A 21,313-nucleotide genomic window follows, 5' to 3' on the forward strand; every position below is an offset into this window, starting at 1 on the left:
TTATGATCTATCCATCGTATCCTGACATCACTCATTCGTCGGCTTGAGTTCTCGTCTTGGCTATCGAGGGCGTAAGACTGAACCATGTTATACTTCCTTCTTCCCCTCATATTTCCTTTTACCTCGGTTCAAGAGTCGCCCTCGCTGAATGTTGCAGGCAGCAGTAACCGCCTAAGAGATAATCTATCGACCGCAGCCTGACACTCTGATCTCTACTCCCTTTGATAGCCCGGGTCAACGAAAGTCGATTTGGGGAAAAAAAGACAAATGAAGTACATCCCCGGTGATTGAATGCAGGGAATTGAATCACAACCTCGGCGCGGGTCTTGTCATTACATAAAGACTGGACTGGGCTCTAATAAAACCAGATCATCTGTTGAATTCACGGTCGCGTGATGCACTTCAGATACACGAATGTCGACTACTCATGGATGAACAGGTTGCTCACGAAACTAGAAGGATTCGGACAATTGGAGCGCGGTTAAATCAAGCTAGCAACTTAATTGAGCAAGCGCTGAATCAGACAAAGCCCCCAAATGCTGGTCAGTTGTATACTGATCCGAAAAAAATCTTATCCAGGCGTGTCGATGCCACTTGAAGAGCATTCTGACCCGATCTCACACCAATATGCGACTGACGAACCCGTGCCTGTTTGCTTCGCTGATTGAGAGATATGTACCTTTTGGGGAAGGCCATCTTGATCTGCCATAAATCATGCATCTGCACGTCGATTGCACGCCTGAAAAAAAAAAACAGGATACAGATCCCCTCTTGACTGATGGAAGGATGAAGAACGCCCTGCGAAGCTATTGGCCTTAAAAGACATGATTGGAATACAGTCATCAATATTCATTGGATAATTAAAACAGAGCTTGAAATATCGTGAACATCATGAGGTTCATGAGCTACCAACTGGCCCTTCGCCTCCAGGAATCAACTGAGCAATCTTGTTAGCTTGGTGGACACGAAAGCAGGAAGGGCTCGCACCATGCAAACGTTATTGCCATTGAGCAATATCTTAGGGAGCTTAACTTGCGCACCAGAGTAGTCGCTGGTAGCACTTAGTACGTAGATCGGACCATGTTCTGGTAGTTGCAGGGCGATTCAATGCGATGGCATGATGTAGCCAGAGCAGGATACGCAGTCGAAGACACTTACAATTCTGTCACGTCTTCCAAAACCATGTCTGAAAGAAAAATTAGATTATTGATACTAGTAGGACAGAAGAGAATTTGACCACTTACTGACGTAGTCATCAAATCCCAGCAATGTACCAGAGAACTCTGTTTGATAAGAAGTTAATCATTCTGTCTTCCGGGAAAGAAAAGAGGTTGCCGGCACCAACCCTTATCATTCTTCATAATAACCCAGATTCTAGAGCCGACACACTTGTCGATCAGCTCTAGTCCGAGGGTTAGCACGGTCACGTCAATGCATATCCATATAATTCAATGAATTACCAAGAGGAAGAAGTTGAGAAGCCATTATGAGAGGTTTCGGCCAACGGTGATACCAGATCGAGAAAAGTTGGTACAAAGCTCAAGAAGACCCTGAGGAAAGAAGAGAAAAAAACGACAAAGGACGAGTCTGTAGGGTTTTCACAGTACGACAGGAGCACAAGATACTTGATCTAGAAAACGACGCGGTGGGCGGAAACGGTCAGTGTTGAATCCATCCAGGCAATCTTGGCATCTTCGCTGGAACTCGCGTTTATCCGGCCCGCTCACTCAACCCAATCAGGGAGCAAGTTGACTAACAATACCCGTGACGCCGCGGCGTGTTTCCCTTGCCTACTAGGTACTGTACACCACCTGGTTCTTTACTAAGGTTCTTCAGGTACCATATTTTTACCGACTTTCATGGAAAGCAATCAACGTGTCTCTTTGGACACCGCTATTTTCAATGTAAATAGCTGAGACTTCAGTTCCCTTTTGGAATTTTTTGATCGACTGAAGCTCAAGAGCATGTTCGGGTTGAGCCTCGTCTAAATCGTCTTAATACGCACTAAGCGCCCTGCTATCACAAGGGACAAAACAGGAACCGCGCGTGGACAGCATTTCCACATTCTTTAGCCTTTCGGCCTCAGAAGATGCTTGTCACTGCGTCGGCACTTACACGGTAGGTCGCACCCTTCTTCTACTCGTACCCTTGACCCCGATTGACCGCAAATACAGGTTTACATCGCCAGACCAGGCTTTGTTGGCGGCAAGCTCAAGGTCGCTACGCAGGCCGTGCGCCCCGAGCCAGCAGCCAGGACCAAGCGTCTATACGGGCAGATTTTACGCCGCATTGGCGAAGCCAGCCTTGACCATGAATTCCCAACCAGAGACTAGTGGCCCCAAGCGACGCAGAACCCTGCCATGGTTTGACATATATAGTCGACCTTCAGTCTCTTCCAATGGAGCCCAGGGCTCATTTCAGGTGCCCCCGGGTACCTCTTCCGTGTCTCGGAGGGGGGTCTGGAACCATCAGGGGCGAAAGCCCAAGAGAACGTGCCTGGGAGAGATGAGGCGATCATATAGCTCAAATATATCGATCGCTTCAGATCTGGGGCCGCTCGGAACCCTGCAGAAGCCTGAGGCATCGACTTTATTCAAGGGTCCTCAAAAAGGGCCATCCACGTCAGTAGATCAAACCAGCAGCAACCCCATGGATTCTATCAAGAGTCATTTTGCAGCCCAACAGCTTCAAAAGGACGCAGCCGGGAACCCCGTAACTCCGGAGTTCTGGAGCCACAAATTACAAAAGAGCCCGGAAGGGAAAGACATTGTTGTGCACTATTGCAGGAGCCTGAAAAGTAGCGAGGATATCGCACAGCTTTTTCTAGAGGATGATCTCCTTGGGCTTGACCTGGAATGGAAGGCCTCGGCTTCGGCATGGGGCAGCATCCAAGACAACGTTTCGCTGATTCAGATCGCGAACCGCCACCGCATTGCGCTCTTTCACGTGGCACTGTTCAAGCCGGCAAGAGGCATCGCCGATCTTGTACCACCTACGCTGAAGCGTATTATCGAAGATCCAGCAATCACTAAAGCTGGCGTGTCGATCAAGGCGGACTGCACCCGTCTCCGAAAGTTTCTCAAGATAGACGCGCACGGGATTTTCGAGCTTAGCCATCTTCACAAGCTGATCAAGTACTGCCAATCGAACCCAAAACTGATCAACAAACGACTGGTCAATCTGAGTGAGCAGGTGGAGGAGCATTTCGGGCTACCCTTGCAAAAAGAGGAGACCGTGCGGTGCAGCGAGTGGACGGCGACCTTGAACTATCGCCAGGTCCAATGTGAGTGTCACTTGATCCTTGACCAAAGAAGATTTGAAAATAGCTGACGGGGCTCACGATAGATGCTGCGTCTGACCCATACGCATGCGTCTGCTTATATGACAAAATGGACGCCAAACGGCAAGCCCTGGACCCCACGCCCCCTCTCCCTGCCCACGCCGAACTGAATATACCTATCCGGGTTGTGTGCAAAGCGCCTGTCACTGCCGACTTGGAAGAAGTCGAAGTAGTGCAACCCGGCGATGCTCCGGAAAACTCAAAGTGTACCATTTAATGATTTAAAGTCCGTATATATATCGGGGAACAGATACGGTTCCTCTTTCTGAAAATAAACAGACCAGTGCCTCTCACCACAACGTTTCAGGGATGTGCATTTGCAATATTTGCCCGTCATATCGGCATACTGTGATCGGATTACTGTTAGCCTGTCAAAAGGGAGCTATAAACGCAAAACTTTCCTTGATCTTATCTTAGGGAGGCATTGGGGATCTTCTACGAAGTATTCAGAGATGTATAGATGTGAGCCAGGACTTTGACAGATGGCTGCGATCCAGGCAGGAACTGTCAAAATATATCTCTAAATTGAAAGGGTATATCTGAAACAAGCAATTTGCAACGCTGAAACATGCCAAGAAAGCAGTATGCGACGGGACTAGGTGGGACGCCTCTTAGACTAGTACTACCCTCTCAAGGGTAGCACTTTAGACAGGAGGACCTCCTGGCGGCAGAGCGGGCACTCCGGCTTCTCGCGTACCCAGTCTCGAACACATGTCCAACAGAACACATGACCGCAAGTGGTAGCACTCGGATCTTTGAACAACTCTAGGCACAGGGTACACTTGCGCTGTTGGCCAGCCGGTATCCAGGGAACAGCGTTCGGGTCCTCGGCGAAGTCGTACCGGGCACGGCTAGCGGGCAAAAGCGGAAGCGAAGACGGATTCTCAACGGAGTTTATCGCCTTATCGCCTTGACCGCCAGCCGCTCCAGCGTCCGCTGCGTGAAGGTCCTGGTCCTCCTGCTGCAGGCCGGCGGCCACCTTCTTGATGTGCAGAACTCCCTGGACTGCGATCTGCAGCACGAGAAGCACGCCCAGGACCTCGTAGCCTACCCGCTGCTCGTTCTCGTTGATCTTCTTGGTAAAAATATAACGCAGGCCCCAGAAGCGCTTCGAGAGGTGGTAGTAGGCGCCGGTGAAATAGAAGGTCGCGATGCTGACGGCGTAAATGGGCGACAACGACGTGATGGATTCGAGGTGCTCCAGGATATATCGTTGTATCCGCAGCTTGGTGAAGAAAGAGCCCGATTGGTCGCGCTGATCGTTTCGCGTGCTCTTGGTCTGGGCGTTCTTGACCTGCTGGCGGGCAACACTACGTTCGAGTTTGGCTCGCAATCGCTGTCGGAATGCGGGGAGGATCCTCTGAAGCGCCCACGGGAGTAGAATGCTGCTGAGGATGTATCCGACCCGCCGGGGGAGGGAAGGGAGTTGCAGTGTATCGTCCTCTAATTGGACCAGATCACAGTACTCCTCGCCCAATGTCCGATTCCCGACCAATGTGGTGAGGGAGAAATACAGGGTCTCGGTCAGTCGTTTGATGGCCTCGGAGTGCGTATGGGCGAATCGAGCCCCACGAAGGGAACGGGCGATGGATTGAGCTTGGTTGGTCAAGCTCGCGGAGAGAAAGACATCCTTCTCGTGAGAGCGGATGATATCTGGCGAGGTAGCGAAAGGGTAGAAGTGGCCCGAGGGACGTATGGAGGTAGTGGGAGCCGAGGCGGTGGTTATTGAGAGATCTTCGTCAGCCATTGTGAGAAGAGCGACCAGAGAGGACGATAGACAATGTGAAGTAAGTGGAGCGGAGCGCGAGGAGGAGAGAGGCTAGATAACCAGGGAGGTAAGAAGGGAAAAGTCATCAGCTTCGCTTGAGATGATGGGTGTAGTAGTTAGTTATCGCGGAGCTCCGCCCGCGTACTGCATGTACAGTACAGTACGGAGTACGGAGTGGTGGATTGAAAGATACCTCGGCAGTGCTCACGTGATCTGACCGCTGCAGCCAAAATTGGAAGCCAGCGCCAAGAAGCGCCGCTAGACCGAAAGCGGGACCCAGTACGCATCCTAAACCCGAGAAGCCGCGCGGAGCCGCTGGTCAGTCGAGACTGAAACCGTCCCTGAGCTTCTTTTTGTCTGGTCTTTAGTGAGGTTGACCTTTGCGGGTCGGTCATGATTGAATTGAATTGACTGAGTGATTGAGTATTCGTGCTCGTCAAACTCACCCTGAGTACCTCGTCCTTCTCCTCCTCTTCTTCTTCTTTTTTCTCCCCCTCCTTCTCTGCTTCCATACCTTGCTGGCTTTCTCATTCCTCTTTCCCGGGATCTACCCAGTCCTCGACCTGATCTCCCTATTTCGCAGTCCCCAGGTGCTAACAGAAACCGGCGCCGCTACTTCAATGGAATATGGGTCCTGATCAGCATGCTCAATTGGATGCCTTCAGTCTTTTCCTTCCCTTCCCCTCGCGCGTGGCGGTAATCTTACTGGCTGGTATGCTACTTATTCAATACTAATTGTTCTCTTATCTTCAACCCTGTTCGATCGTTGTTAATTGTTCCTGACAGGGTTCTGGGGATGGGGTGCCAATCTGCAGTATCTCTCAAAAGCGAATATTGTAGGTTAATCCCCCCCCCTCATTCTATCCTAGTCCTTCCTTCTCATGACATCTTGTCTAATATCCTCCAGGACGTTCCCTCTCTCATTCGATACCCCCACCGCCAGTCAGCTAGCCATCCACCTCATTACATCTCCGCCTACCGCTTAGCTACTCTCCTGACCATCCCTCTCGTGATATCACTTCTCATCTTCTGGCCCGTCACCCACGGTTCCAGACAACGTGTCGAGTCGTTGGATTACATCCCGCAATCATACTTCTTCATTGCCGCGATCATTCTGATTCAGCCCTTCATAAGGGTCGCGCGCTCGGGCCGATTCCGCCTGTTCACTACTTTGAAGCGCATCTGTGTTGGTGGATTGGCGCAGCCCCAAGATGGCAAGTTTGGGGACATTCTCCTGGCTGATGCCTTGACAAGCTACTCGAAAGTTCTAGGAGATCTGGTTGTCTCCTTCTGCATGTTCTTCACCGGGGATCTGGGCAGTACATCGAAACCGAATCGTAAATGTGGGAACGACTACCTGATTCCACTTGTCATCTCCATTCCCAGTATGATCCGCCTACGTCAGTGTCTCATCGAATACTTCCGTGTATGGCAAGGCGGTCACAAGAATGGGAACACGGGGGGCCAACATCTGGCCAACGCATTGAAATACGCTACCGCATTTCCCGTCATCATGCTCACGGCAAAATTGAGGAACTATAACCCCCTGGAGTTCTATGGATTCAGCGAGACCGGTCTCTCACGACTTTTGTAAGCATCTCCAATCGCCTGAGCCGCAGACCGACTAGTTGGAGGCTAATCTTCGTGCGTCACTAGGTTTCTCTGCACTCTGACCAACTCCGCATATTCATTCTACTGGGACGTCACCAAGGATTGGGACCTGACCCTTTTGTCGCCCTTGCGCGACAGTCCAGAGTATCCTTTTGGCCTCCGTCGCCACCGGTTCTTCGCTGATCGTCAGTACTACGTTGCCGTTGGCATCGACTTCGCCATCCGCTTCTCGTGGCTCGCGAGATATGTGCCAGGTCTCGTCTGGCTAAGTGACACGGAATTCGGAATTTTTGTCCTCATGTTTCTCGAGGTCGCACGCCGATGGATGTGGATCTTCCTACGCATAGAGACCGAGTGGAGTGAGTTCCCTGCTTTCACCACGTTTTTTTTTTCTTTGTGTGACGCACGGCTAATCTTGCGACACGACAGTCAGGAACAGCCGCGGCCCAGCTCCGGATGATATTCTGCTCGGCGAGTTCAGCGGTAAGCTGGATGCGGACTGATTAATCCGGCGTAGACGCTTTCTATATCGTCTTCGCCTCGTATATATTGTATATTCATAGACGTTTTCTAAGTTTTGAATCTTCCACCCGCTCCCGAGTCGCAGTCTTGATTTCTTTGTCTCTGCGGCCCGCATACCCGCATCAGGATACCATGTGATTGTCTTGTTCTCCCATGTTAGAACACAGCACGTGATGCCTTCCATTCTCAAAATCGTTATAGTAAGGTGAAAATCAACTGCCGCAGAGGCAGTGAGGTGACGCCATTACTTACCCGCAGTAGGAAGGCATGGTAAACCCCTCCCGAATCCACAGATGACTAGTATGGGAATGGTCGGACGTTCTCCAAATACCTGCCAACTCCCGCGGGCAATTGAGTACGGGGCGGTGCGCCGAGAGGATATGCAATGATTACTTCATCAGGATTTGCTATCAGACAATTCGACTATGTTCGGGAATAGAAACTTTATACCAGACACAACAGAAGTGAAAAAATGCCGCGTGACTTGAGGAACAGGGTAATATAATAGATGCACACAGAAATGGGTAAAGGGCTGAACTGAGATTTCTAGAACCAGAATGAAAGATGCGCGTTGAGAAGGATTAGGACAGTAATTTCGAACATTCAGCCATCCAGTTTGGGACACAGATCATTCCCGGTTTTGAGGCGGATGACTATCGAAGAGATCTTCCAAATATGCGCTGGGAGTTCTTCCCGCTGGCGGGGAAGCTAGATTCAGCGTGCTCGTCGAAGCTTCGGCGTGAGACCTTCTGGCGTTGCGACGAGGAGGGGTATCCTGCTGATCGTGATACTGGGGCAGACCCGGGGACTCAGGGGGACTGGAGCCGGATCGGGTCGGGACGTAACCCTGCGCTTGAGGACCTCCAAGCCCCGTCAGGTCGGCAGCTGAGTAACGGGCATCTTGAGTGCGGGGATTGTTTCCCACATTGTTGGCATTGTAGTAGCCCGCCGGAAGGTAGCTCGAACGGCGGTTTCCGCTGCCGTGTTGCATTCCGGCGGTCGGTGAGAAGAAGAGCCCGCTGTTGGCACTGGGGCCCTTGGAGGTTCGGTGCTGTCGGTGGCTGTGATGGCTGTGACGGTGATGCTGGTGAGTTCCGGCTCCTCCAAGCTTGTCGAGGGCGACGCCAGGGCCCGCGGAAGAGGACCTCCTAGTGCGCGACTTTCTTCTCTTCGAACGCAGAAGGCCCTTCGATTCGGACGAGCGCGTCATTGCGGCTTGGCGCACAGAGCGATTCACAGACCATGCAACTATGCCGCGCCATGCTAGGATTGCAAGCCCAATAGCTCCCAGAACTGCTCCCACGGCGATGAACAGGGTACCCTCCGGGATGTTGGACTTTTGCATATATGGCGCATCTGCAGTTGGTGGCACAGTGACGACGGGGTAACCATCTGTTGAGGAGGACGAGGATGCCGATGTCGACGTGGATGAGGTATGTGTACCAGTTGATGTCGTCGAGGCCGATGTCGTGGAGCTGCTCTTCGACGAGCTAGTAGTAGTGCTTGTCGACGACGACGATGATGAAGTTGTAGTCGATTCTGTTGTCGAGCTCACACTTGTGGTGGTTGTAGCATTGTCATCCGTGGTCGCATCTTGGGCTACGGATATTTGAGCAACAAGCATAACGAACAACACAAGAAGTAGAGTGAAAGAAGGCCGGTGGGCTCTCCCAATGCCCTTGAACAGAGCAACCATGATTGTGGGTGGTAATCGCAAACTGCTAAGAGGTAGATCTTCAATAGGGTGCGATGTCGATAAGTGCGTTGAATGGCTAGCGCAGAACGTAACTGGGCATAGCCACAACAAGCATATGAGAACGAACGTTCCTGCAGACTGAGCCCATCAACAGCGGCTGTCTCCAAAGACACGACGGGGATGAGGGGGAGCACTATCAGGCGAGTCTCCACCCAGCAGAAGAGGGTCCAAGATCAGCAAAGAAGCGAACAAGATCAGATCGTCAGCAGTCTTAACGAACGACTATGCAGAGACTAGACAGTAATATCAAAAAAGAGCCATGCTGAGTAGCGAAAGTCAAGGGATATGGGCAAGCGAGTGGGCGCGGTAAAAAATCACGATACACAAGTGCAACGACAACGGACGATAACACATAATCAGCAGAGAAAAGAAGAGGCAATAGGAATACGGGGGGGGGCTGTGGTGTGGGTGGGCTGCCCCGTGTTCGGCCGTCTGGACCGGCGTCCCTCCCTGCCTTACTTAGGCTATCACGTGATGGAGATACAGGTGCTATTTATGGCCATTCATGAATCGGCGGATAATTGATTTGAGTAAGTAGGAGTAGGAGCCCTTCTGATGCGCTAGCAAGGCCAGGGGACGAAAAGTCCAAGTATCAATGGGTTATCAAATTGAGCTGAACCGTAATCGCATCTTGGCCTCCAAATGCCCGCATTCCATCCAGTCACGTGGCTATTATCGATAACATCCAGATCCAGGGACATGCACCCAAATATAGCATACATCGCACTCCGTACAGCATCATGATTTATCGCATAAAGAAGATGAAACGCCAGCATACAAATATGCAGTGAATTTCAAAACCAAAATATACTGTGCTTAAAAGAACAAAATCAAAAAGCTAGACACGTTCAAGGAAAGTCTTCCACAAGAGATCAAGAACAAATCATTGCTGTTTCTTCTGCACACTAGCGGAGATGTCCTTCTCAAACGCCGCGTACGGAACCTCGAGGCTCAGGAGAGCACTGAGGCCAACATACAAGATCAGAAGACAGAAAAAGGAGGCCATCAGCCCCATAATGATGCCTGTTTGCTGTCAGATGGGAGTGGTTCATGGCCTGGGGTACTCTACACATACCTGGAGTGAAATAGTGGTATTCGCGGAAAAGCGTCTTGTTTGAGGGGGCATCATCCCCAAGACCATGTGCCGAGAAGTCCCGCTTCAAATCCATGTGGAGGGGGTCCTGGTAGGAAGCATCCTCAGATTGGTAAACACCGGTTTCAGGGCTCAATGTCTCCCTAGGCGAAGTGATGTAGAGAACAGTGTACTTCTTGGAATCCGGTAGCCGTTCGATGATGTCGGAAAGAAGGCCATCTGTCAAAGCTGTTAGTACCGTGTTTCGGGAGAGAATCAAGGTGAGATTGCTTGGATACAGACCATTATCTGAAAGCTGGAGGCGGCGATCAGTTCCCTGTGGAAGCACAGGGAAGTCGAGGCGGATCACACGTGGCTCAGCGCCAAAGTCGGGTGAGTAAATACCAGCTAAGAGAAAGAGAGTTAGCCCGGGTTGTCCTGTGCAGCTTGCCCAGATCCAGGTGCTTACAGGAGGCGTCAATGATGGTGGATTGAGCTCCACACTCCGCTTCTATAAGTTCTTGCACCTTCCTTGCTTCTAGAACTCCAACGACTTCGTTTATGATTGTCCTCGAGCGGATGGTGTGATCCTTTCCAGTCAATCTCGCGCCGAGGCGGGGTGCGGACTTGAGTGTAGAGAAGTCGTTGCTGTGGACGCCGGGTTGGGAAGCAATAACATAATAGTCGGAAGGACAACCAGAAAGCTTCGAGGAGAGATCCTCCAGTAGCGAAGAAGCAGTCTTAAGCTGTGCTGAGGCAGAAAGATTCCTAAGGGAGCTGTTAGCTGGCTCGTTTCTCGGATACTGAAGGTTCGCCTGCGCGCAATGTTGGTTGTGCATACTCCGAGGTCGATGCTAGAAAAAAGGGAGAAGTATCGTGGAATGCGCTGGTTGTAGTCGCTCCCAGAGCGAGCAATGATAGAGCTCCCAAGCGCATGATGGTTGGGTGAATATAGATATCCAAATAGATGCAGTGCTCTTCGGAAGGGCCCCAGATGAATGAATGATGTTAGAGCCAGGTGTGATGGCCCGCCGGCTCGGAGGCGGTCGACTTCGGCACGGGCACTATTTAGCCTCCTTTACAATTTAGATGCCGGGCTCTAGATCGCAATTTTCCCCCACGGAAATATCGCATGGTCACTCCGCTGCGCAAGTTTTGAAAAATTGAGATCGCTTTTATTTTTTTTTTATTTCGCCATACATTATCAATATTCTTTGGACTGCCACACCCATTGCCACCCACGACAATGGGTCCTCAAGCCAAAAGAAGAAAGGTCGCCAGCAAAGTCGAGGAGATCAACTTCGACGCTGCTGACCGCGAATCGTTTCTTACAGGCTTTCGCAAGCGGAAGCAACAAAGAATCAAACATGCACAAGAAGTGGCAATCAAAAAAGCGAAAGAGATGAAGAGAGAGGAGCGCAAGAGGGTAAGGATTACTATGCTTGTGTGCAATCGCCGTGGAAGGCCGCTCAACCAAGGCTAATTGCAACGCCTACTCAGATTCGGGAAGAACGCACTGCTGGCTTCCAACGTGCAATCGAAGAACATCAGAGACAGCTCAAAAAGCTGCAGGCAGCGGAAGAGGGCAGCGATGGATCTGATCAGGACAGCCAGGACGAGGATGTTGAGGATCAGGATTGGGAGGGGTTCACGGAACCCCCCGCCGTCGACTACGAAGCTGAATATATCGACGAAGACAAATATACGACGGTGACGGTAGAGGAAATGGATACTTCCAAGGAAGGACTTTTGCGATCAGCGGTCGACGAATCAGACATTGAAACCGAAGAATCGGAGGCAGGCTCCAAAGCAACTGCCGATCCCAACCCCTCTGCCGAACAAAGCAAGAAGCGAAAGGCGGACAACAAGCCCAAGAAGAAGAAGAAAAAGTTCCGTTACGAAAGCAAGGAAGAGCGCAAGGTAACCAGAATGAAGGAGCGCGCATCGAAATCGAGGAAGGCAAACGCCCGACGCGAGCGATCGTGAGTGGACTTGACTTGAATTCAATCAACAGATGGTGATAATGCACATGGACACTCCTATTAAATATACTCTATGTACCTTCTGGCAACGATGAAATGTTTGACGTCGAGTGGAAGAATAGACAAGGTTGCGAGGACGAGCGGAAAACCGGTTGATGGGAACAATAACAAAGCCAGCTAGATGACAAGACGGACAGAGACTGCCAAAGCCGCTTCCTGCCGACAGGAACGAAAGAAATCAGGCTGTGGTGTGCAGGGATAGAAAGCTAAAAGGATAGTATATGTGGGAAAAAAATAAGCTGGGGCCCCCTGTTGCCGGTATTCTGCGCCACCCTGGCCTTTAGACATTGCTAATGGAGACCTCGAGCTCGTGGAGATCCTTCTGCAGCTCGGCGTACTTCTTAGCCATCTCCTCATACTTGCTCTCCCATTGGTCGCGAGACGCTTCGAGGGCCTGCACCTTGCGCTCGTAGTGACCAGCCTTGACGTCGGTTTGGCGGAGCCTTGAGAAGTACCAAGGTAGTCAGCATCAACCTCCCCTCATCTAGATAGGCAAAGGGTGTGGGTAGTACATACTTCTCGTTCGTCTCGCGCAAGTTCTTGTCGGCATCCTCGGCCTCCTCTTCCAGAAGCTGGAGACGTCTCTGAAGAGCTTCGTTCTGGGTATCGTGCTGAGCACCCTGGTTGGCAGCGTCCTTGGCCTCCTTAAGGGCAGTCTCAAGCTTCTCCACCTCACCCTCCAGAAGCTGGTTCCGGTGGTTGAGGGATGTAATTTCCTGCTCCTTGGCCAAGTTCTCCTGCTCCAACGTCTTCACCTTGGTCTTGAGTTCTTCGACCTTCTCCTGAGCCTCCTCAGCCTCCAGGCGGAGGTTGTTCATTCTCTAGACCAGCCAAGGTCAGTGTGCATCTCAGGAAAGTTTATTTTGCTTTTGTCCATTTATGAGAACTATCCTGCAGCAGAAATATGCAGGATCAAGATGTTAAGGCAAGGACGATAGGTGGTGTGCATGTGGACATTCGGGGCAGCAGCATGTAAGCTACCCCGCCAACAGGGGGGGGGGGGAAAGAGGGGGACAGGTTGACACTCACCTCCTTAATCTTATCCATTTTGAGTAAGTTATTTGCAACGAGGAAATATGTACGAAGTGGAAGAGAGTAGGATGTAAGCAGCAACAACAGGCTTTCGCTCAGCGACAAACCAGGGAAAGAGGACAGAGAAGTGATTGATGCAAGAAGATAGTTTGGGCAGATGGGAATAATAGGGAGGAAAGAAAGGGAAGTGGAGGAGGAGGCCTTAAGGTAAGGTTGACTTTCTGGCCTGGCGCTGGCGGTCAGCCGCTAGCACAACTAGCGGGTTGGGTCTTAGCCGATCTGGTATAGGGGCCGTGGCTGACGGGGAGGCGACCGTAGAACCACGGTGTGGCTTTCCCCTTTCACCAGCCCCGTCTCCACGGGCAACCGCCTCGCAAACACCCTTTCTCACCTCCTCCTCCCCCCCCCATCCTGGCTGTTCGTCATGTGCGCGTCTAGAACCACTTCGACTGCTCGACAGCCATCTCTTGCACCAGACTCGTTGCTGGCAAGGGTCTTCGTATTCGACACTTCGACACTTCCACAGATTCACACCGATCCGGGCCCTCGCCTTTGAATGCGCTGTCGTGACTCGTAAGCCGCCGCCATGTTGGCTCTTCGCGACCAAGAGAACCTGGTGCATAATCACCAAACGGTCGCCGCATCAAAACCCATGAATCAGGGCTTGAGACACCTACAGCCGAAGACACCCGGAGCGCGAGCACCCAAAACGCCCTTCAAGATTCCATTGAACGACGAAAATGATCCGCTGGCTTTCGGAAAAAAGACTGTCAAGGGAGCAGGTAAACAGAAGGAAAGCATCAAAGATGCCTTTATGACTCCACTAGGTATGGTAGAGATGCTTTATCCCTACAACAGAAGCTGATCCATGTACTGATATGACGCGTTTTGTTTCCAGCTGACCCCCGTCAACGCGCCCCCTTGGGCATGAAAACCACCAATGCCAAAGCTAGAGGCCTACAGACCCCCGCCCCGCCCGGAGGCACCGCAAAGCCAGAGAAGTCTCTCAAAAGGGGCTCGACCCAGAGGGTGAAGAAGTTCTCCCCTTTCATCGAACAGGCGCAGCCAGAAACACACACCAAGCATGTGCAGGATGACGTTCCCGATATTGAGTACATGCCGCCCAGGCCTAAAGGTTGGTTACTCACTTCCTAGTACCAATCTATGGTATCTAACAGCAGCAGATCTTCCGGACTACCCTGAGGAAATTACCTACGATACCACGTTCCCTCAGTTTCAAGGGAGGAACCTTGCACGCGGGTTGGAAAGCGTGTATGGGGCTGATAATGAAATCGGACCTGATGGACTGACTAGAAGAGAGCGCAAATTCCATCAAGATTCGGCAGCCTGTGACAAACTGATCGATGATATGATCCTGAAGCAGGTTGAGAGTATCGGTTTCGAAGAGCCGTCTGAAACAGAACAACTGGAGGAGCCTGCTGTGGAAGAGACGGTGAAACGCCGTGTCGGAATCCGCCGTACCAGAGCGACTGCGGGCCTTACCAAAAGCACCAGCAATGTTTCCACCGTACGTGCTCGTGATGCCGCTACCGCCCTCTCGGGGACATACCGATCGGTTCCCCGCACCCGATCAGCTGCTTTGGCCAAACCAAGGACAAGGATTGCCACGTCCTTGTTTCCTACCAAACCGCCCCGAGCCCCAGACAACCCGTCAAGCATGCATCACACCGCAGCTGAAGCCAATTCCAAAACGACTCTGGGGTACACTCGAGGCCGCAAGGTATCCTCTAAGATGAGTAGCAGAACAGCTACCCCCGTCGAGCAGGACCCGGCCCCGAAGGGCATTTTATCTCCAGAGACTTACTTGCATCCTTCTGGCACGTTGTCTTTGGCCGATGGACTTCCCATCTTGGTTGCTGAAGAGGACCTTCCAGTTTACGATGAAGACGTGGAAGCTCAGGATTTTCAACTGACGCTGTGAGAGCAAATTAGCATAATGGAACAAAGGCCTACATTCCAAGGAGAGGCTTCGGTGTCTGGGTGGGTTTATTATTGTTTCGGTGGGTGCACGGTGTTTCAGATGGTGCTTGCTTTTGGTCCGTCTGCTTTTTACTCTGTGGTTGATGTGATTCTATTGTTGAACAAACCATGGTGGGCAAATAATCCATGTGCACACCGCAGCGTGGAAGGTTTCCAGGGGCGTTTTGTATGAAGTGATTTGATGATTATGATTACATGCAGCATTTAGCTTATGAGACTTTTTTATGACGTGGGGAAATGGGAGCTAAAGAGATCGACAGGCCAGGCCATTAAGTTACTGAGTAATTACAAGTAGCATTGTACATAGTAGCATTAGGTGCATCCAGCATGCATCAACTTAACAAATCTTTATGTACAGTAATGTTATCTGGATGGACACGGTATCCTCGGAATCAGTCGTCATCAGACGATGGAGAAGGACTTTGAAAGGCCACGACACCCATTACTAAGAATACAATGCGGCTGGTTATTCGCCTGGCAGCGTTTCAGCAGGGTGTGACGGTGTGTGCTTACCGTGGATGCATCGGTCTGGGTCCCGAACCTCAATCTCCATCGGATTTCCCTGCCGGGCGCATAATTGGAACAATAATAATAATAATAAATAGTTACCTAGTATTGGTAGTGTACCTTGACCAGGAGCTTGCAACAGTCTAGCCTCACCAAAGACATCAGATTAGACCTTAGAAGACCACCAGCCTCTTCTCACCGCTTCTCTCTCTCTTTCTCATTCTCTTTCACCCTTGCGAACAGCCCTAGAACAACTGACGAAGCACTAGACCCAAATGAAGTCAAGCTATCTTTGGCGTAACTTAGGCACTGTACATGTTGTACGGAGTACCTGGAGCTTCTATCCATACATCTGACTATTGTTGTTCAACAATTGGTAACTACCAAGCAGAGCCATCTTTAAGCATAGCTTATGGCTACCAATTGGTGAAAGACCAATTTAGGAATTGTTTTGACGTGTAAAGTAGAGACGCACCTACACAATCTGTACCATATGGAGTCGAGTGATAAATTGGAATGAAAGGGATCCGATGCTGCTCCTCCCCAATCTAGCAATCCATCCACATCCACCACATCCACTCGCTGCCGTCCAGACACTCGCCGCTCTCCCTCCCTCTTTTCCCATCCTTCCCTTTCGTCCTCTTCCTCTTTCCACCTCTTTTCTTTCCCTTCCCCCCCCTCCCTCCCTCCCTCCCTCCTTTCTCTCTCAATTCCCCCTCATCCTGTCAATTCGCCTCCTCCGTCATGACGGTTGTACATCCCGAGTCCCTTGAGGACTTCGAGTACATCGAAACTCCTCCCGCCTCGTGCATCACTCCCGCTGATGACTGTGGTGTGCGGACGACCTCCGTGAGTCGCTTTGCTGTCTCCCTTCTTTTATCCTCTGGCAATCCTTGTTCTTCTCATTCCAATGAGACCTCAGAGCCGTGGAAATCAAACACTGACTGTCAATGGTTTCCCTGTTTCCTAGTACCCGGCCATTAAAAATGCCCCTGTACCGGCCGATTCCCCCGGCAGCGATAGCTTCTCCAACACTCTGTTGTTCGCCCTATTGTTGCTGATCCCATGGTACTTCGCTCGCCAAGTTGGCGGTGGTTTCTACACCACCATCTTCTTTGCTATCTTCACCACTATCCCCATTCTCATGGCCTTTTGGTCTGTAGCTTCTTCCATCTCTCCCCGCAAGAACGAAAAGGCCAAGTATGCCGGTCGCCCCGTCGAGTACTACCTCAGCTTCCACAGCGAGCATGATCGCGCTGCCTATCGTGGCAAGAGCAAGATTCCCATGGAGGTTTTCTATGAAAAGTACTTCAACGGTGAGGTGGAATTCAAGTGTGACGCCCTGGAAGCCCTCGAGTTCCGTCACGACTGGGCCAATTTCCGTTTCACCATGGGTCTCTTCAAGCATTTCCTCTTCGGTTTCATTCCTGAGATGATCATGCACACTCGTTCCCAGGGTAAGTGACCAGGTGTCATTTGATTTTCGGGGAAACTAGGTTGCTGACTGTAGATGCGTCAATCAGATGAGGAACAGGTTCGTGACCACTACGATCGTGGCGATGACTTCTATGCTTGGTTCCTGGGTCCTCGCATGATTTACACCTCTGGAATCATCAGCGATATCAACCGTGAGGAGACTCTTGAGGAGCTTCAGGACAACAAGCTGGCTGTGGTGTGTGAAAAGATTGGCATTCAACCCGGTGACACCGTCCTCGACCTCGGTTGCGGTTGGGGTACTCTGGCCAAATATGCTTCGGTTCACTATGGCGCTCAGGTCACTGGTATCACCCTCGGTCGTAACCAGACTGCTTGGGGTAACAAAGGTCTTCGCAATGCTGGTGTTGAGGAATCTCAGAGCCGTATCCTATGCCTCGATTACCGTGACGCCCCCCGGGTGGACGGAGGTTACAAGAAGATCACCTGCTTGGAAATGGCTGAGCATGTCGGCGTTCGTCACTTCACTACTTTCTTGTCTCAGGTCTACGAAATGTTGGATGATGACGGTGTCTTCTTCCTTCAGATTGCTGGTCTGCGTAAGTCCTGGCAGTATGAGGACCTGATCTGGGGTCTTTTCATGAATAAGTACATCTTCCCCGGAGCCGACGCTAGCACCCCCCTTGGTTTTGTCGTTGATCGACTGGAGGCCGCCGGATTTGAGATCAAGGCTGTCGATACCATTGGCGTCCACTACTCTGCCACCCTTTGGCGCTGGTACCGGAACTGGATGGGTAACCGTGACAAGGTCGAGGCCAAGTACGGAAAGAGATGGTTCAAGGTTCGTGACTCTCCTCAATGATCACCACCGCACATGACTGACCAGCGTTTGAAGATCTGGGAGTACTTCTTGGCCTACTCTACCATCACCTCTCGCCAGGGTGGAGCTACCTGCTGGCAGCTTACTCTTGTCAAAAACATCAACTCCACTCACCGTGTCGAGGGCATTAATCGTCAGTTCGGTCTCACCGGCGCCCGCCAGTCCGCTATCGACAAGGTTGGCCACGGTGTTGTCCCCAGCGCTCACGTGCCTAAGAAGGCTTGAAGGGGTACTCCAACACTTATGCTGTAGGCCCTTCTGGTGCCTGGACTTGACAAATTTCCTGTTTCCTGGTTGTTGAAGACGCAGAGTTTGAATGACCTGGCGAAAATGGATATGGTCGCATGAATTTTCTTCAAGGTGGAGACCTAAGGAATAATGAGGTGCAGAAATGAAAATGGTTTGGAGACTGATAAGGGGTCTGTTTATGGGACACGAATGTGTGGGCGGGGTTCACAGAAATGACGAACTTAGTTACGTACAATGATTCTGATTTATATAACCAGTCTGGCTCAGACAGAGTCTGTGTGATTCAAATCAGAACAGCATGTATTAATGAGACACAATTGAATGCGACTGTGGTTGTAAGACGGATATTGACTTCTTCAAATCTGTAAGCGTCGAAGGCCTAGTTGTAACATGTGGGAAACGAAATTCTTATTTACATTGCTCGAAACGCCAGATGGCGGTATGTGTAGTCATGAATCATACAATGCTTTCGCCAATGAAGGCGAAAGTCTAGATCAAAAGGGCCATCCTCCATGCTCGCGGGCGTTTCTCAGTCTAGTCGTTTATACAGCTTCGCCTTGCTGCCTCCCGCACCCGAGCAGCAAGACGCCGCGGCCGCTGCTTCCGGGTGAAGAGTTGACTTGTTGAAGGCCTGAGATGACTGCGGCACATCGACGGCGGGGTTCTTGGTGAAGAAGCCGTCGGGACGCAGCATGACGCTGATACGTTCCATGGGCATGACGGGGAAGTCCTCAATGCGGGGATTGTGGGTCAGTCCGAATGCTACGGAAGGATGGCATGTTAGTCCATTGTACATTACTTTCTCAAGGTGATGCGATACACATGGGAGGGGGAACTTACTATGCCAGAGAACCACGTCCTCATCCTCGGTTGGATCGTTTCTCTTGACCCATGTCTCTACGCCGTCTGCGCGGTGGCTTTGGTTCGTGAATTCGCCTGCCGCGTAAAGCTCCTCGTCCCGGTACTTTGTGACCCAAATGGGCCGTGTAGCGAATTCAGCCCGTTGATGTCCGATCGAGTTCTTGCTTTGGATAAGCATTTGGCTGGGTGCGGCGTGGAGCTTGTATGCCACGGGCTTGTAAGTGATAGGGTTGATGCTGCTGTCATTGCGAATTTTGAAAACTCGGCTTCGGCTGATATCAAGATCTGCGGCGCTGGACTTGCTGATGACAGTTTGCTGAGTAGTGTATCCCACAAAATAGGGGTTCTGGTCATCCTCGGGTAAGGGGACACTGTCCTCATAGAAGACGGTATTCTTGAAGCCGTCGAGGGCGGGATCAATCCGGAACGAGAACATATGTTGATGGTAGGGAGCCATAACACCGGGGCCAACATTTGTACCCCATCTAACAGTCTTGCCGTCTTCGTTATCAAACGGTACCGTAGACAGAATGCCTGTAGCACGGACTTCAAGTTCGACGTTGGCCGCCTGATCGAATATGTAGGCGAAGATGTATTCATAGTTAGCAACAGTGCAGATCATCTGCATAACAAGCTGACGATTGCGGACAACTGTTGCCGCATTAGTTCTGTAGTTGGTGTGCTTATGTTGAATACCATTGTCCTGTTCGTGCATGCAGATAATGTTCTTTAACAGGACTGGGTTGCCCTTGGAGTCGGCTCGGTAGCCATCAAAGTATTTGATGTGGCCTAAGCAGTCACAGCCGAGCGAGAGCTGATTGGCGTTGAGACCGAAACCAACATCGCCAACATCAAAGGCCTGCTTGCGATGATAAGGGGCGCGAGGGTCTATGCGGATCAGATTAGCGATAATTTTGAACAGGTACGTTGGGGTTAAAACCCACCTCCATAGGGCACCGTCATCTCCGAGACCGAGAGACGGTAGAAAACACTGCGATTGTCATATGTGACATTGTACAGAACCATACCCTCCCGGTTGTTGAAGCCGACCCTGAAACGCCACTTTTGCCAGTAAACAAAGTTGCCGTCCACGTTGAAAGAGGGACCTTCTGGTTGCTGGACAATGTAAGGTCTGAGATCCGTGCGAACAGGCTCATCAAGGAGATCGTGAGCATATTGCACAGCCTTGACAGGCTTCCAAGCCTGCGTCTCAGTGAATGAATGATCATCGCCTCCTGGTAGATAGTCCATGCGGATCAATTCGTGGGTAAAGGCGTCGAAGACGGGTGAGAATTTGCATGGCAGGGAGTAGTGGTTATTTTGAGGGTGGTCGACTTCCATCATGTACATGAAGCATTGGAACATCCGACGTGTCTCAGTCTGGTTCTCAGTGCCGTACATCCATGGATCATTGCACACAGCCATTCCCGGGGGCAAGTTAAGCTTCGCGATCTCTGCCTGCACAGCCGGGTGCTTCATGCAGACTTCTTCAATCACAGCAAGTTCATCGATATCGACGGGAGGCTGTATGCACATCAATGTCAGTGCTCAATACAAAGATTATCGTAGATGATGATGCGCATACCTGAACGGTCTTAGGGAGCACTTTAGTTGAGACAATTGACGCGGTGTCAGCATTGATGAGCGCCTTGCAACATTCAAGAGTATCGAGGCGATGAAAGTATGAGTATAGGAGGCGGGTGGGCTTGCGCGGTAGCGGCTGTCCTAGACGTTCGGCTTCAATGTATGGGGCAACCTCATGCTTGATGGGTTCGTGAATATCGATCCGATTGTAGCGAAGCTTGACACCAGCGAAAGCATTTTCCAAAACCCGAACCGCTAGTCTGATTTCTCGAGGAGTGACTGGATCGAAGGGATGAGGGCCACTCGATGCACTCAATCGAGGGCTGGGTTCAGTTGCGAGAGACATCTTGGGGTTGTATTAAGGAACCAGAAGAAAAGTACTGGTTTGACCATTGAGGGAGGGAGGAGGAGGAGGAGGAGGAGGAGGAAGATATTGAAGGGCCTTTAAGTAGTTCCAAAGGCAAAGGTTCTTTTTTCCACATTTCGCAAGCAGCAGCAGCAATAGCTGTAGTAGCGTTGAGTTGATCCAGAGCTTCCACATTAAGGAGATTGAAGATTATTGACCATGGGAGAGTCTGGATGGACTTGCCTAAAGCGGAAAGTAGGCTGGGGGTAGTGGGGGGAAGTGGGGGGAAGTGTTTATCTCGCCGATGA

The 21,313-nt window shown here is 51.1% G+C and overlaps 11 protein-coding genes across 11 annotated transcripts; 5 read left to right on the plus strand and 6 right to left on the minus strand.

Annotated features, from left to right (window-relative positions):
* Window positions 1–898: 898 nt before the first annotated feature.
* Window positions 899–1,485, minus strand: BO66DRAFT_412421 (RNA-binding protein LSM5; the record flags this gene model as incomplete). Its single annotated transcript, XM_025649352.1, has 6 exons — window positions 899–937; window positions 988–1,051; window positions 1,159–1,186; window positions 1,245–1,283; window positions 1,346–1,402; window positions 1,461–1,485. The coding sequence occupies 6 exons, from the start codon at window positions 1,483–1,485 to the stop codon at window positions 899–901; spliced, it is 252 nt and encodes an 83-aa protein (XP_025502794.1).
* A 1,164-nt stretch (window positions 1,486–2,649) lies between these two features.
* On the plus strand, window positions 2,650–3,557 carry BO66DRAFT_325851 (3'-5' exonuclease; the record flags this gene model as incomplete). The annotated part of the gene is made up of 2 exons (XM_025643879.1): window positions 2,650–3,283; window positions 3,346–3,557. 2 exons carry the CDS (start codon window positions 2,650–2,652, stop codon window positions 3,555–3,557), a joined length of 846 nt encoding a protein of 281 aa, XP_025502795.1.
* Window positions 3,500–5,239, minus strand: pex10 (ubiquitin-protein ligase peroxin 10). The gene has a single exon (XM_025647600.1). It carries the CDS (start codon window positions 5,085–5,087, stop codon window positions 3,963–3,965), a length of 1,125 nt encoding a protein of 374 aa, XP_025502796.1. The 5' UTR covers window positions 5,088–5,239; the 3' UTR covers window positions 3,500–3,962.
* A 208-nt stretch (window positions 5,240–5,447) lies between these two features.
* BO66DRAFT_118727 (EXS domain-containing protein) lies at window positions 5,448–7,546 on the plus strand. Its single transcript, XM_025641888.1, has 5 exons — window positions 5,448–5,820; window positions 5,895–5,944; window positions 6,016–6,698; window positions 6,765–7,078; window positions 7,149–7,546. The coding sequence occupies exons 1-5, from the start codon at window positions 5,736–5,738 to the stop codon at window positions 7,220–7,222; spliced, it is 1,206 nt and encodes a 401-aa protein (XP_025502797.1). The 5' UTR covers window positions 5,448–5,735; the 3' UTR covers window positions 7,223–7,546.
* Window positions 7,525–9,073, minus strand: BO66DRAFT_118733 (uncharacterized protein). Its single transcript, XM_025641889.1, has one exon. It carries the CDS (start codon window positions 8,935–8,937, stop codon window positions 7,870–7,872), a length of 1,068 nt encoding a protein of 355 aa, XP_025502798.1. The 5' UTR covers window positions 8,938–9,073; the 3' UTR covers window positions 7,525–7,869.
* A 437-nt stretch (window positions 9,074–9,510) lies between these two features.
* Window positions 9,511–11,092, minus strand: BO66DRAFT_392786 (Ac45/VOA1 transmembrane domain-containing protein). The gene is made up of 5 exons (XM_025647601.1): window positions 10,911–11,092; window positions 10,539–10,837; window positions 10,373–10,477; window positions 10,073–10,309; window positions 9,511–10,020 (listed from the first exon to the last, which is right to left on the minus strand). The coding sequence occupies exons 1-5, from the start codon at window positions 11,003–11,005 to the stop codon at window positions 9,881–9,883; spliced, it is 876 nt and encodes a 291-aa protein (XP_025502799.1). The 5' UTR covers window positions 11,006–11,092; the 3' UTR covers window positions 9,511–9,880.
* A 104-nt stretch (window positions 11,093–11,196) lies between these two features.
* On the plus strand, window positions 11,197–12,260 carry BO66DRAFT_118773 (rRNA-processing protein RRP17). The gene is made up of 2 exons (XM_025641890.1): window positions 11,197–11,495; window positions 11,570–12,260. Exons 1-2 carry the CDS (start codon window positions 11,316–11,318, stop codon window positions 12,053–12,055), a joined length of 666 nt encoding a protein of 221 aa, XP_025502800.1. The 5' UTR covers window positions 11,197–11,315; the 3' UTR covers window positions 12,056–12,260.
* Window positions 11,936–13,291, minus strand: BO66DRAFT_392787 (tropomyosin). The gene is made up of 3 exons (XM_025647602.1): window positions 13,141–13,291; window positions 12,628–12,932; window positions 11,936–12,554 (listed from the first exon to the last, which is right to left on the minus strand). The coding sequence occupies exons 1-3, from the start codon at window positions 13,156–13,158 to the stop codon at window positions 12,392–12,394; spliced, it is 486 nt and encodes a 161-aa protein (XP_025502801.1). The 5' UTR covers window positions 13,159–13,291; the 3' UTR covers window positions 11,936–12,391.
* A 226-nt stretch (window positions 13,292–13,517) lies between these two features.
* On the plus strand, window positions 13,518–15,402 carry BO66DRAFT_421264 (uncharacterized protein). Its single transcript, XM_025649939.1, has 3 exons — window positions 13,518–13,970; window positions 14,042–14,278; window positions 14,328–15,402. The coding sequence occupies exons 1-3, from the start codon at window positions 13,730–13,732 to the stop codon at window positions 15,083–15,085; spliced, it is 1,236 nt and encodes a 411-aa protein (XP_025502802.1). The 5' UTR covers window positions 13,518–13,729; the 3' UTR covers window positions 15,086–15,402.
* A 927-nt stretch (window positions 15,403–16,329) lies between these two features.
* Window positions 16,330–18,558, plus strand: BO66DRAFT_392789 (putative cyclopropane-fatty-acyl-phospholipid synthase). Its single transcript, XM_025647603.1, has 4 exons — window positions 16,330–16,500; window positions 16,622–17,108; window positions 17,175–17,926; window positions 17,981–18,558. Exons 1-4 carry the CDS (start codon window positions 16,396–16,398, stop codon window positions 18,188–18,190), a joined length of 1,554 nt encoding a protein of 517 aa, XP_025502803.1. The 5' UTR covers window positions 16,330–16,395; the 3' UTR covers window positions 18,191–18,558.
* Window positions 18,523–21,266, minus strand: BO66DRAFT_352135 (amine oxidase). The gene is made up of 4 exons (XM_025644768.1): window positions 20,661–21,266; window positions 20,020–20,599; window positions 19,055–19,963; window positions 18,523–18,976 (listed from the first exon to the last, which is right to left on the minus strand). Exons 1-4 carry the CDS (start codon window positions 21,003–21,005, stop codon window positions 18,744–18,746), a joined length of 2,067 nt encoding a protein of 688 aa, XP_025502804.1. The 5' UTR covers window positions 21,006–21,266; the 3' UTR covers window positions 18,523–18,743.
* Between the last annotated feature and the right edge of the window lie 47 nt (window positions 21,267–21,313).

The sequence above is a fragment of the Aspergillus aculeatinus genome, assembly GCF_003184765.1.
Source record: "Aspergillus aculeatinus CBS 121060 unplaced genomic scaffold BO66scaffold_31, whole genome shotgun sequence".
NCBI classification, from domain to species: domain Eukaryota; kingdom Fungi; phylum Ascomycota; class Eurotiomycetes; order Eurotiales; family Aspergillaceae; genus Aspergillus; species Aspergillus aculeatinus.

Coding starts and splice junctions, on each gene's coding strand:
- pex10 (XM_025647600.1), bottom strand. CDS start 5,087: ATGGCTGACGAAGATCTCTCAATAACCACCGCCTCGGCTCCCACTACC.
- BO66DRAFT_118727 (XM_025641888.1), top strand. CDS start 5,736: ATGGGTCCTGATCAGCATGCTCAATTGGATGCCTTCAGTCTTTTCCTT. Junction 6,699..6,764: donor ACCGGTCTCTCACGACTTTT/GTAAGCATCTCC, acceptor GTGCGTCACTAG/GTTTCTCTGCACTCTGACCA. Junction 7,079..7,148: donor ACGCATAGAGACCGAGTGGA/GTGAGTTCCCTG, acceptor GCGACACGACAG/TCAGGAACAGCCGCGGCCCA.
- BO66DRAFT_118733 (XM_025641889.1), bottom strand. CDS start 8,937: ATGGTTGCTCTGTTCAAGGGCATTGGGAGAGCCCACCGGCCTTCTTTC.
- BO66DRAFT_392786 (XM_025647601.1), bottom strand. CDS start 11,005: ATGCGCTTGGGAGCTCTATCATTGCTCGCTCTGGGAGCGACTACAACC. Junction 10,310..10,372: donor CCTCCAGCTTTCAGATAATG/GTCTGTATCCAA, acceptor CAGCTTTGACAG/ATGGCCTTCTTTCCGACATC. Junction 10,021..10,072: donor ATACCACTATTTCACTCCAG/GTATGTGTAGAG, acceptor GACAGCAAACAG/GCATCATTATGGGGCTGATG.
- BO66DRAFT_118773 (XM_025641890.1), top strand. CDS start 11,316: ATGGGTCCTCAAGCCAAAAGAAGAAAGGTCGCCAGCAAAGTCGAGGAG. Junction 11,496..11,569: donor AGAGAGAGGAGCGCAAGAGG/GTAAGGATTACT, acceptor ACGCCTACTCAG/ATTCGGGAAGAACGCACTGC.
- BO66DRAFT_392787 (XM_025647602.1), bottom strand. Junction 12,555..12,627: donor TTGCGCGAGACGAACGAGAA/GTATGTACTACC, acceptor GTACTTCTCAAG/GCTCCGCCAAACCGACGTCA.
- BO66DRAFT_421264 (XM_025649939.1), top strand. CDS start 13,730: ATGTTGGCTCTTCGCGACCAAGAGAACCTGGTGCATAATCACCAAACG. Junction 13,971..14,041: donor TGCCTTTATGACTCCACTAG/GTATGGTAGAGA, acceptor TTTTGTTTCCAG/CTGACCCCCGTCAACGCGCC. Junction 14,279..14,327: donor CATGCCGCCCAGGCCTAAAG/GTTGGTTACTCA, acceptor TAACAGCAGCAG/ATCTTCCGGACTACCCTGAG.
- BO66DRAFT_392789 (XM_025647603.1), top strand. CDS start 16,396: ATGACGGTTGTACATCCCGAGTCCCTTGAGGACTTCGAGTACATCGAA. Junction 16,501..16,621: donor GTGGTGTGCGGACGACCTCC/GTGAGTCGCTTT, acceptor CCTGTTTCCTAG/TACCCGGCCATTAAAAATGC. Junction 17,927..17,980: donor ACGGAAAGAGATGGTTCAAG/GTTCGTGACTCT, acceptor CAGCGTTTGAAG/ATCTGGGAGTACTTCTTGGC.
- BO66DRAFT_352135 (XM_025644768.1), bottom strand. CDS start 21,005: ATGTCTCTCGCAACTGAACCCAGCCCTCGATTGAGTGCATCGAGTGGC. Junction 19,964..20,019: donor GATGACGGTGCCCTATGGAG/GTGGGTTTTAAC, acceptor TGATCCGCATAG/ACCCTCGCGCCCCTTATCAT. Junction 18,977..19,054: donor GGACGTGGTTCTCTGGCATA/GTAAGTTCCCCC, acceptor ATCCTTCCGTAG/CATTCGGACTGACCCACAAT.